At 39.1% G+C, this 12,643-nt stretch overlaps 1 protein-coding gene across 4 annotated transcripts in view; it reads right to left on the bottom strand.

Annotated features, from left to right (window-relative positions):
• Positions 1-12,643, bottom strand: part of LOC150106232 (voltage-dependent calcium channel subunit alpha-2/delta-3-like) — a 2,133,114-nt gene that overhangs the window by 1,476,300 nt on the left and 644,171 nt on the right. For all 4 annotated transcript variants that reach the window (XM_090393048.1, XM_090393049.1, XM_090393047.1 and 1 more), the window contains one exon: positions 12,015-12,128. In XM_090393048.1, the coding sequence (XP_090249174.1) occupies positions 12,015-12,128 (114 nt within the window). The remainder of the gene's footprint in view (positions 1-12,014; positions 12,129-12,643) is intronic.

Below are 12,643 nucleotides of genomic sequence, written 5' to 3' on the forward strand. Positions count from 1 at the left end.
CAGGCCTCCAAGGAGTCAAAAGACTCATCGAGGGAGGTCCTTTCTAAGACATAAAGTCTGTCAAGACTCATCGAGGGGAAGTCCCCCCCTGAGAAACACAAAGTTTATCATACCACTCCTTAAACCCACTGACCGTTCTCGCTCCCACCACTCCATCAGGCAATGCATTCCACGGCTCAACCACCCTCCACACAAAGAAACCACTCCTTACCCTCTTGCTCACAGTTTCCTTTCGTAACTTCCAGGGATGGCCTCTTGTCATCACTCCTTCCCGCTGATCAACCAAGCGAAAGAACTCCCCAGTGTCAACCCTGTAACCACCTCTCAACAGTTTAAAAGTCTCAATCATATCACCTCTCCTTCTTCTATCCACCAAACTCTGCAGTCCACATTCTCTCAGCCGATCCTCATAACTATCCTTGTACAGTCCTGAAACCATCTTTGTCATCCGTCTTTGTATCCTTTCCACGGTTAATTTATCCCCTTCAAATCCTGGGGACCAAATCTGAGAACAATAGTCCAAGTGTGGTCTGATCAGAGACTTATACAACGGAATGATAACCCTCTTATCTCTGCAGGTCAGTGTCCTTCTCATAATAGCAGCAATCCTCTGTGTTACCTTCACCACCTTTGCAATATGTCCCCTAAACTTCAGGTTTCTATCAATCATCAACCCCAGATCTCTTGTCTCCCCTACTTCCTCCAGTATAATTCCTCCCATAGAGTATGCAGCATCCCATCGATGTTTCCCAAACCTCAAGACCTTACATTTTGCTGCATTAAACTGACACCCCCATTCATTTGCCCATCTATCTAGCTTATTTAAATCCTCTTGCAGGGCTACCACATCTGCACTATTACTAATAATCCTTCCAAGCTTCGCATCATCCGCAAACAACTGAATATCCCCCTGCAATCCACTGGCTATGTCATTGATATAAAGGTTAAACAATATAGGTCCTAGTACTGAGCCCTGTGGGACCCCACTTGTAACCCTCTGCCTCCTGGAAACTGCTCCACCATACACAACTCTCTGATACCTATCAGACAGCCAATCCTGAATCCAGTTGACCAATCTGACATCCAGACCCATGTGCTGCAACTTAAATATCAGTTTATCATGTGGCACCCTGTCAAATGCCTTCGCCAAGTCTAAGAAAATTGCAGTATATGCCTTTCCCTCATCTAATGCTCTTGTAACTTTATTATAAAAGGCTAGCATATTGCTAAAACAAGAGCGTCCTTTCACAAATCCATGTTGATTCTCACAGATAACATTAACCTCATCTGCCCAATGCTGTACACGGTCCCTCACTACTTTCTCCAAGATCTTAACAACTACTGATGAGACACAGACTGGCCTATAATTAGACACTTCCAGTCTGTTACCACCCTTATGCAATGGCACTATCTTACCTTCCTTCCATTCCCTGGGCACCTTTGCCAAAGCCAGACTTTCATTGAAAAGCCACGTTAAAGGTATTGTCAATTCCCTAGAACATTCTCTCAAAACTCGTGGCGAAATATCATCCAGTCCCACAGCTTTACTGACATCCAGAGTACTCAGTATCTGAAACACACTCTCCTCCTGTACCTCCAGACCTCATACCAGTCCTATCCCTCTAGCATTAAAACTGACTCTTCTGGGATGAAATACTCCAATAAAGTGTTCATTGAACAATTCCACTATGTCCTCTGCATCAGTCACTCTATTCCCATTTTTATCCCACAATATCATTCTTCCACAGTCATTTCTCCTCCTACTGGCCACATAGCTAAAAAATTCCCTAGGATTTTCTTTGGATCTTAGGGCCAATCTCCTCTCATATTCCAGTTTCGCTTTCCTTACCACACGAGTCACTCTTCTGGCCTGTGTCTTATATTCCTCATGCATCTCTTCACCTATCTCCTTATATCTCTTCCATAGCCTCTTTTTCGCATGCAATTCCTGTTTAATATTGTTTGTCATCCACTTTACTCCAAATTGCGCCCTCTTCTTCACTCGTGGTATACAACTTACCATTGCTGATAACAAATATTCTTTCACAATTTCCCACGCACTGGTGATATCCCGGCCTTCCAATTCCTCCCTCCATGAAACTTCCCGAAGTTGACGTCTAAGACTATTATAATCACCTGCCTTATAATTCCACATAAGTTCCCGTCTCTTTGATACTCCTGCATGTCTATTCATTTTCCAAGTCAAAACCATATGGTCACTCTCTCCAACTGGTGGGAGAGACGTCAACTCAGTTATTATCAACTCTTCTGATGCTATAACCAAATCCAAAATTTTTGAACCTCTTGTTCCCTCTGTTACATGTTGCCTAAGACATTTGTCCCTCAAGAATTCTAGAAATTCCATTCCCCTATTGTTACATGCATCTTCCTCTCTCCAATTTATACTACTGAAGTTAAAATCTCCCATAACAATCATTCTTCTTGCACTTGCCAAACTTAGCTGTCTAAACATCTCCTGGTCCCCATCCTCTGTGCTCCTGGGTCTGTAGCAACACCCCACTAAATATCCTGTCTTGCCTACCTCTACCTCACACCATACGCTCTCAAAATCATTTGTCTCACTACCTTCCAAATTCTCCACTCTTAGAGGACATAGGTCATCACTTATCATAAGCAGCACCCCACCACCACGCTTTCCCCTCCTATCCTGGCGAAAAATGCTATACCCAGCGACTTCTATTTCTGTTTTTATATCCCCTTCTGTCAACCACGTCTCAGTGATCGCAATAATTTTTGGCCAGGCTGAAGCTATCTGCGCCACCAATTCCTCTCCCTTATTCCGGATACTCCTGGCATTAGTATACAGCATATAAATGCCATTGTTTCTATACCCAGCATTATCCCTTCTAGACTCCACTGGGCTCAGTCTTACCTGACATTGTCTCCCTTCTCCCAAGTATCCATTCCCACAAGAGGCCACCCCTGCTATCATCCTCCCTGGGACACACTGACTCGTTCAGAACAGCAATCTCTCCAGATGCCTACGTCCTTCCTCATTCAAATGCAAACGGTCTCTCGCAAACAACTCCTCTCTTTCCTCAAACGCACTCCAAGCATCCACATATACCAGTCCTCTCTTGTCACACATTCTCGCTATTATGCCATTCAATATCACCGCTCTTCTGCTCAGCTCATCATTATCATACCTAGGCAACACGCACACTATTTTTCCTCTCTCTGTCTTCTTCCGTACAGTCTCAAGCAAAAATCTCATATCTCTCGCTGCCCGACTTACATTACCACTCAAGTCATTCGTTCCTACCATCACAATCATCTCATCCACCCTTTCACTTCTCTTAATTGCCATAGCCACCCTTTCTATTGTTCCTCCTGGCAAACACTCCTCACGCATCCTATCCTGAACACCACGGATCATTGAGTCACCATACATTATACCTCTTACCATTCCATCGCTCCTATTGTTTCCATTCTCTCCTCTTCTTTCATTCCCATACCTCTCTCTTCTACTGTTTCCATTCTCTCCTCTTCTAGCACTCCCATACATCTCTCTCATTCCCTCTCTCCTACTGTTTCCATTTTCTCCACTTCTAGCACTTCCATATCCCTCTCTGATTCTGTCTCTCCTACTACTGTTTCCATCCGCTCGTCTTCTAGCATTCCCATACCTCTCTCTCATTCCATCTCTCCTACCGTTTCCATTCTCTCCTCTTCTAGCACTTCCATATCTCTCTCTCATTCCGTCTCTCCTACTGTTTTCATCCTCTCGTCTGCTAGCATTCCCATACCTCTCTCTCATTCCTTCTCTTCTACTGTTTCCAATCTCTCCTCTTCTAGCACCCCCATACCTCTCACTCATACTCCTTAAATTCTCTCTCTCTCCTACTCTGATTCGCCTTGCATTCATCTCTTCCATTCTCCTAATCTTATCTTTCATACTTCTGCTCTCATTCACTAGACATTCCACCTCCTCTTTCAACTCATCTATCTCCCGCTGCAGGTCAGTCACTCTTAATCTAAATTCACTCTCCCAAACAAAACCATCTCCTAAACTTCCACAGTCACTCACACCTTCCACACTATCAACCATTATTTTCTCATTCTCTCCTATCATACTACTCGTCTTCCTACATTCATTCTCCGTTCCTGGAGCAACAAAGTCGGATATCGATATATCTAATGTAGTTATTTCCTCCAACTGCCTGCATTTTGCGCACATACGCTCTCCACTCTCTTTAACAAACCACATATGTAATTCCTTAGAAGCATACATGCCGCAAGTACTGCATGCCACAAAGTCCCTTATGATATTGCTAATAATCGAGTTCTTAAATGGCGGAGGACTTGGCGTTACGTCACTTGCGACTGCTGCTGAATCCACCATCATTCCTTACTGCCGAGTAGCGTAATCCTTAATAATTATTCAATTAATAAATAAGAGGGGAAAAAAGTACAAACATCAGAACATTTAAGTACTAATATAATTAAATAAAATGAAATATAACTAAATACAAAGTAACTTAGCTTCGTTTTGTCTTCCACCGTTACGCGTTCGATTCTGACGGTACCAACATATATTATATCGCGACAGCAACTAACTTCCGAAAAACTACCACTGAAGTACACTCGTATTCAGAGAAACAATTCAGCACTCAAAAACGTATAAAAACGGGAAAAAAAACGGACTATTCACCGATTAAAAATCACTTTCTTCTGCACAGCTCAAATTCACCGCCACGTGCTTTTATCTTTTATTGCAGATCTTTGCTTGTCTTTGCAGATCTTTGCTTGCTTGTCTCAGATCTTGCTTATCTTTTATCTTTTAATGTCAGCTCTTTGCTTTATGTGGACGATGTTATACTTCTAAATAAATCCGCTACAAGTCTGCAAGATTCCCTGACTAAATTGAATAACTGTTGTAATAGTTATGGTATGAAGGTCAGCATTAAAAAGACAAAGACAATGAAAATAGGCAGAATCGTTGAAAATGTCAATTGTGTTGTGAACGGAGAACCTGTGGAACAAGTAAAACATTTCAGCTACTTAGGCACGATTTTTAGTGAAGATGGTAAATTAAATGTGGAAATGGACAACAGAATCAACAAAGCTGGTAGTATGGTAGGAAGTCAATTGAATAAATTCATATGGAATAAGAGAGAAATTAGTCGGAACACTAAATTAGCTGTATACAAGACAGTGCTCAAACCAGTTTTCACTTATGGATCTGAGAGCTGGGTCAGAAGTAAAACACTTGTCCAAAGACTAGAGACCGCAGATATGAGAGTCCTGAGAAAGATTACAGGCGTGAACAGATGGCATCAATGGCAATATCATATTAAAAATGAGGATATTAGGAAAGAACTTGACATTGTCAGCATCCAGGAATGCGTTAGCAGAGCTAATCTCAGGTGGTATGGTCACTTAAACAGAATGGGCGAGGAAAGATTAGCTAAACAAGTGTTCTCTGCCAGGTTGGCAGGAAAATGATCCAGAAGAAGACCAAGATATAGGTGGATTGATATGGTACAAAGTGCCTTAGACAATAGAAATATAAGATCTGATAATGTTGGAGTCTTGACAAGTAACAGACTGATTTGGAGAAAAATTGTAGATAGGAAGTTAGTAATGATGTAAATTTTTCATGTAGTACTATCATATCCTGTACACCCCTTGAGGGTACATGTCAGGAATTTGATGATGATGATGATGATGATGATGATGATTATGAATGGTTGATAAGGAAAGGCATATACTGCTTTTATTATTATTATTTTTTTTTATTTAATTTTGCAAAGGCATTTGATAAGGTCAAACAAGCTGATATTTAAGTTATGGGGATTTGCTGGTTGATAGATATTACAGGGTTGTGTAAGATGAAGTGGTATCAAGGAAGCCAAAGGTTAAAAGTTGGTCCCTCAAGTCTAGTATTGGGAACTGTATTGTTTACCCTATGTGTCAATGATATAGTCAACAGATTGCAGGATGATATTCAGTTTTTTGCAGATGATGTGAAGCTGGATAGGGTTATTAGTAATAGTGATGATGTGTTAGACTTTCAAGTGGATTTGAATAAATGGAAATATAGGCAAATTGATGGCGATATGATCACTTTAATGTGACGAAATTTAATATCTTGAAGCTTGGGTTCCAGAAGATAACCAGAAGGAAAGAAACCTTGTGATGATTCTTGATAGAAACTTGAAGTTTAGGGGACATATTGCAGAAGTACTGAAGGTCATCCAGAGGACCTCTGCAATATTTTATTTGTTTATTATTTTCATGTGGCTCCAACCATGAAAGGTTTATTTATAAACCTATAGTACATTCATAATGTGGATGGGCTAAAGATTTTTTTTTCCATGTTCGATTGATATTATACTTGTTTTTTTGTATTTTTATTAATTTTTTTACCTAGTCTGGAAACCCTGCTCTATGGAACTGTTTCAGCCAATTCAGGCCTCCAGTAAGCAGGTTGGTGGTCTCACACCCGATGTTGAAATTCATCTCCCACCTAAAGACAATCACAAACATCCATGTCGGTGGTGGTGGTGGTGGGATTTAAACCCAAAGCCTGTTGGTTGAATAGCGGACATGCTAACCACTCAGCCAACCAGGCTGGCTAAGTAGGATAATGATACTGAGAAGGATATTGATGCACTGGTCACAGAACACAACTGGATTATTATGCTCATATATGTCACTGAGATTTGAAGATAAATTAAGTTGAGAGAGGATGCAAAGGCAGATAACAAAAATGATATCAGGACAGTACAATGTTAGCCATGAGAATAGACTGGTGCCGAATTTGGTAGATAGAAGAAGGAAAGGTGATGTGATTGAGATATTTAAACTTTGAGGGTAGTTACAGGGTTGACACTAGGGAATTCATTTGTATGGTATCACAAGAGGAAGGAGCAAGGACAAGGGATCATCCATTGAAATTATGAATGTAAGTGGTGACTAAGAGTGCGGTGAGTGGCTTTTTTGCACACAGGGTGGTTGGACCACGGAATGCATTGCCCAATAGGGTGGTGAAAGCATAAACAGTGAATGAGTTTAAGGAATGGTGTGATAGACTTTCTGTTGTTTAAGATTGTTTTGTGTGCATTGTGTTATTTAAGACACTCTTCTCACAGTGAGTCTTATGGCTCCATGGAGATCCTGAATAATAATAATAAATTTATATGGAATAAGATAGAAATTAGCCAAAACACTAAACTAACAGTACACAAGATAGCGTTTAAACCTATTTTAAGTTATGGATCTGAGAGTTGGCTTAGAAATAAAGAACTTGACCAAAGATTAAAAACCACTGTTATGAGAGTTCTGAAAGAGATTAGGAGAGTGAACAGATGGCATCAACAAGCAGAATCATATTAAAAATGAAGATAATAGAAAGGAACTGGACATTTTTAACATTCAAGAATGTATGAACAGGGCTAATCTAAAGTGGTATGATGACTTAAACAGAACAAGAAAGGAAAGATTAGCAAAACAGGTTGTTGCCATATGGAATCAAACAGGAAAAAGATCCACAGGAAACCCAAGGTCTAGATTGACTGATTCAGTCAAAACTGCATTAGAGACCAAAACTTTAGATATAATAATATTGTAGTGGTAACAATTAATACACTAATTTGGAAGAAAATTGTTGATATCAGATTAATCGTGTAGCATGTCATAGTGGCTTGTGCTTTCCTTGAGGGTATATATCAGAAAATTGATAATGATAATTCAACTAAGCGTAATTTGACAAAATTAATAAAAAAGTTGATTGACATTTTTCCAGATAGACACAATATTTATGTGCATTTACAATTTCCTGTGTATCCATTGATCGATTTTTTTCTTCCCTCATGATAAGGTATAGTTTCGCGATTTTGCCCTACCATTATCAATGAACTATAATTATATGAAATTATATTATATAAAACAACTATATATGTTGACTACATAATATCTGCATTTAAAATTAGAACTATATTGCATAGGAAGTGCACAATTCTTGCTTTAAATGGCAATGGCTGAGTCACAGCTATGAATATAAGTTAATCCTATAATGTGTTCTTCTGAATGTGGAAGATTATCCTACCTAGTAATTAAGATAATTCATGGCTTGCACTTCTTAACCATGTTATTTCAACTCTATGCTTCACCTAAATATTTTGGTGTATGTGAAAAGATGCCATAGTTGGCAGGATGATTAAGTCTGTAAAAATTTAATACCCATTCTGGATTTCTGAGCAGGATTTCTTATAAAGAAAGATAATAACATGATAACTGAAGTTTTTTTTTAAAAAATAAACTATGCAAATGGGTCTTTGGAGTAAAATTTTTCCATTTCTTCATAATGGTAAAAGTGTACTATTCAAGTAAATGGAAATGAGAAAAAAGATACTTAATATGCTTATTGTGGCGATCTCCTAAGAGAATTAACCCATACCAGACACAGTTGCACCGACCTGGGAGTATTAAATTCCTCCAATTTATGCCCACTACAAACACTTGACTTGTTACATAGCACGATGCACTTGGAAAGAAATCAACAAACATCCCCATGGGTAAAGTGCATCGTGCCATGTAACAAGTCATGTGCAGGGTTTTTTCTCCCGGAAACTCGGGTTTTTCATCCCGCATACATACAAATCGGCCCTTCAGAACACACGCAATTTACAGACAAAAAAAAATTACTAGTTGTGGTGGTGTTGGAGGTGGGCGGTAGATGGCGTTGATTCGTAGTAGAGGTAAGGTGTAGACACAGTTGAAGATTTCCTCCCGCGATGAATCTTCGGACTCCTTGGAGGTATCAGGAATAATAATAATAATAATAATAATAATAAAGTCACTCACATGTTTGTAGCAGGTATAAATTGGAGGAATATAATACTCCCAAGTCAGTGCAACTGTGTCTGGGTGTAATGGTTGCAAGAAGGTAAATGACAAAGTTTGAAAGAGATGTTGTGAATATGACGAATGTGAATGAAAATGGGAAATGGGCTACGATTTGTGAGAGATCCATAATAGTTTCTAATATAACAGATTATCACATATACCGGTAAATGTCCACTTCTACATCCAATGTCACTTTGCCTGTTACTTGTATAGCTGCTCAGGATCATCTCTAGTGAGCATCCAACAGTACTCAGCCAACATGGAAGTGGACCACTTTCCCTGGTATTGTTTCTCTAGCATTGCAATTTCCTGATGAAAACGTTCACTGTTGTCAGGGGAGAAATCCTAGTGGGAGTGGAACAAGTGCATTTTTAAGGATACATTGCAGTCAAGTTTGTCATATAGAGACAGCAAGTCCTTAACAGTTCCTTGTAGTTTTCTGCCCTGACATTTCTGAGGAAGTTAGCTGATACCAGACTAAACTCATCCCAAGCTTTATTCTCATCACACTGTAGCAGGTTGTCAATCATCTCATCAATGAAGAGCTTTCAGATCTGAGGATCCACAAAAACTACCTCTTTAATTTCTGCTTCACTGAGTCAAAGGAATTTGTCAGCCAGGTACTTGAAAGGTGATTCAATCTGGTCCATGGCTTTTACGAAGTTTTTACCACGCTGAATTTGATGTTTAGGGGTGTGCTAGGTGTTGCAGATTCTTCTCTCCAACCTTCAAAGATTTCCTTGCAGGCCAGTCTCTCTTCACACAGTGCAAAGTCCTTGTTCAGTCCCATTCACACAAAAAATAGCAGTACTTCATACATCCCAGCTACAGACCCATCAACAATGACTACCTTCAAGTCACCACAAAGATGCCAGCCATACTTGATGTATTGAAAACAGCCCAACAACTGTTTTAGGTTGTTGTAGGTTTCTTTCATCTTCCATCCATTCTATTCAGCATATCTGAATAGAATGGATGGAAGCTGGTTTCCATTATGCAGCAACACAGCCTTGAGACTCAATTTTGACGAGTCTATGAATAGTCATCATTCATGCTGGTCACGTTTGATTCAAATGGCATTCATCAGGTGATCCACATTGTAGCAGAACAGAAGGTCATCTTCCTTTTGGAAGATGACCCTCTGTTCTGCAGAAACTGCTCATGGCAAGTGTGAAATGAAGTCACTCGAACATTTTCCTTGAGAAGATTCCATTGCAGAAAAAATCTTGATCCCAGTAACTCTGCTTTGGCCTTGGACAGCTCCAGATTGCAAACAAGATCATTTCTTTCTTCTAACAGAGAATTCTCTGTTAGAAGAAGAAAATTTTCTTCTAAAAAAAAATTCTAACAGAGGTTTGAGAATGGGAATTATTTGCACAATTAAGAGAAATATCGCTACTACTGGATTTACACTGCAGGGATCACTTATGTAGTAATGTACTTATGATGCAGGAGTAAATGGGAGCATAGACCAGGAAGGTGCACAAACACTTGCTCACCCTACAAGACTTCACTTTATATTAATGATTACATTATCTTATGGCAGCAATGTCAAGACTCAACTGCATTGCATCAGCCAATGATGCATTAGCTCCTTGGTGGGTTGTGTATGATTGGCTGATGCAATATGTTGCAATCAGGAGATTGAAATACAACTTTGCCAGATGATATCTATGTATGCAGTATGGACTGAGTCTCTCTTTTTCATGTCCAGCACAATAAAATGAGTAACAAATCGCTAAATAGTAACAAAACTATTTGTCAGTCGATATGTTGAATGTGGAGTTCTGAGCATTGACTGAAACATGAATCTGCAGAAAAACGTTCAAAATCAAGGCTCACAATATCAGTTTCCATGGTAGGACTGCAATATGTAAACCCCTACATGCAACATGCAGCACCATCTTCAGTGGTGCAAGCTGTGGTATTGAGCGATGACGAATCACACTACACCCTCTACTGAGAAGATGGACAGGTGTGAGTGTGGTAGGTGCCTAGTGAATATCTCTTACCAGAGTGCATAATCTCAACTTATTAAATTCAGAGGTAGAAATGTGATGGCATGATCCTGTTTTTTTTCCTGGTTTAGCCTTGGATCTATTTTTGTGGTGTCATGAACACTGAACTCCAAGAGGTATCAGAACATTCTGGACAATGTAATGCTTCCTACTTTGTGGCATTTCTACGGAACTGACCATTGTCTCTTTTAGCAAGATAATGCACCATGTCATAAGAATGCTGCTGTAATTGCATGTTTGGTGTACAAGAATGTCACACATTTGACAGGCCTCCACAGATCCCTGGTCTCAACCCATTTGTGGGATAAACTGGAGCATTGGGTGAGGTCAAGAGACATCCACCCAATCCACAACAGTCCAGGAGCTCGTTACATGTCTATAGGAAGAATGGTACAAAATTACCACTGATCGCTATCGACACTTGTGAAAAGTATGCCCTGTAGGACTGCTGCAATTATTGCAGTGAAAGGAGGTCCTAATCTTATTAAGATGGGTGGCACATCTATTTGTTCCTCACACTATGATATCCATTGGGTTCTTTCCAAAGAGTGTATATAGCAACTAAGCTATGGGGTCATGGTGTTTTGTCTGTAAATTGTGTGTTCTTCTGGCCAGTTTGATTTTATATTTTTTTTGCATTTTTTATTTTTTTACTTAGTAAAAAAATTTTTTATACAAAACTCTATAGACCATACATGAACTTTTTCAAGCCATTTTAGGCCTCCAATAAGTGGGACAGTGGTCTCACACCAGGACCACCCACCTAAAGACATTCACAAACATCTATGCCCACAGTAGGATTCAAACCCATTACCTGTTGGCTGGAGAGCAGGTATGCTACCACTCACCCAACCAGACCATTTATACTGACTGAGCTACAGATGCTCTATGAGGGTCAGAAATAGCTGTCAGATATCATACCATTAATAAATTAAGGTTTTTATAAAGTTATACCTGAAAACCAATCAAATTGTATCTGTTTCAAGTTATGGAAAACAAATTGAATTTTATGCAATTAAGAAAAAAATTTAGAAATATTTCCTACTCCTCAAATTATAATCATAACAATGATAATTTTAATATAATTAAAACTATTTTTACAATAGCTTAGAAGTTTTAACTTACTGGTATATTTGGCCAATTGTAACGGCGAAAGATTTCTTCATATGTATATGGTGCACCATCTGTTATTAACATAATAGCTTGGTTACATTGACTTCCTTGTCCAGTGCGATTATACTGAAATGATTATGAAAAATAAGATACATAACTAAGAGAAATTATGACATTGCTGGGGGAAGGGATAGGGAAAATATTAGTGAAGATGATGACAAAACAAAAAAAAAGTAACAACAAAAAAAAAAACTTCTTGAAAGGCTTAACAATGAGGTATAGATATATTTCATGGAGAATGCCAGAATCAGATGGCTGAAAAACAGCATATTTCTTGTAGTATATGTACGAATTTCCAAAAAATGAAGATGATACTTCCCAGGATCTGTAAATACTAGGAGATGGATATCTTTCCCAAAATAATTCTCGGACAATGTGTTGCCTTGAATTTCTGGCAATCTGTTCACCTGTGTTTACCAGAAGCCAAAATTCTGGTTCATATAACAAGATTTCACATGCCATAGGCTCAGATAAAAGCCATGATTAAAACATTACTCAAGTCCACACAAGTTGCTCTTCTATTTGAGCTTTGTAAACAAGACTTCACAATGTCAAATCCTTGATGCAGTAAAATCAATATG

The sequence above is a fragment of the Typopeltis vanoorti genome, chromosome 5 (genome assembly GCF_054136105.1).
Source record: "Typopeltis vanoorti isolate ZY-2024b chromosome 5, IOZ_Tvanoo_1.0, whole genome shotgun sequence".
In the NCBI taxonomy this organism is placed as follows: Eukaryota; Metazoa; Arthropoda; class Arachnida; order Uropygi; family Thelyphonidae; genus Typopeltis; species Typopeltis vanoorti.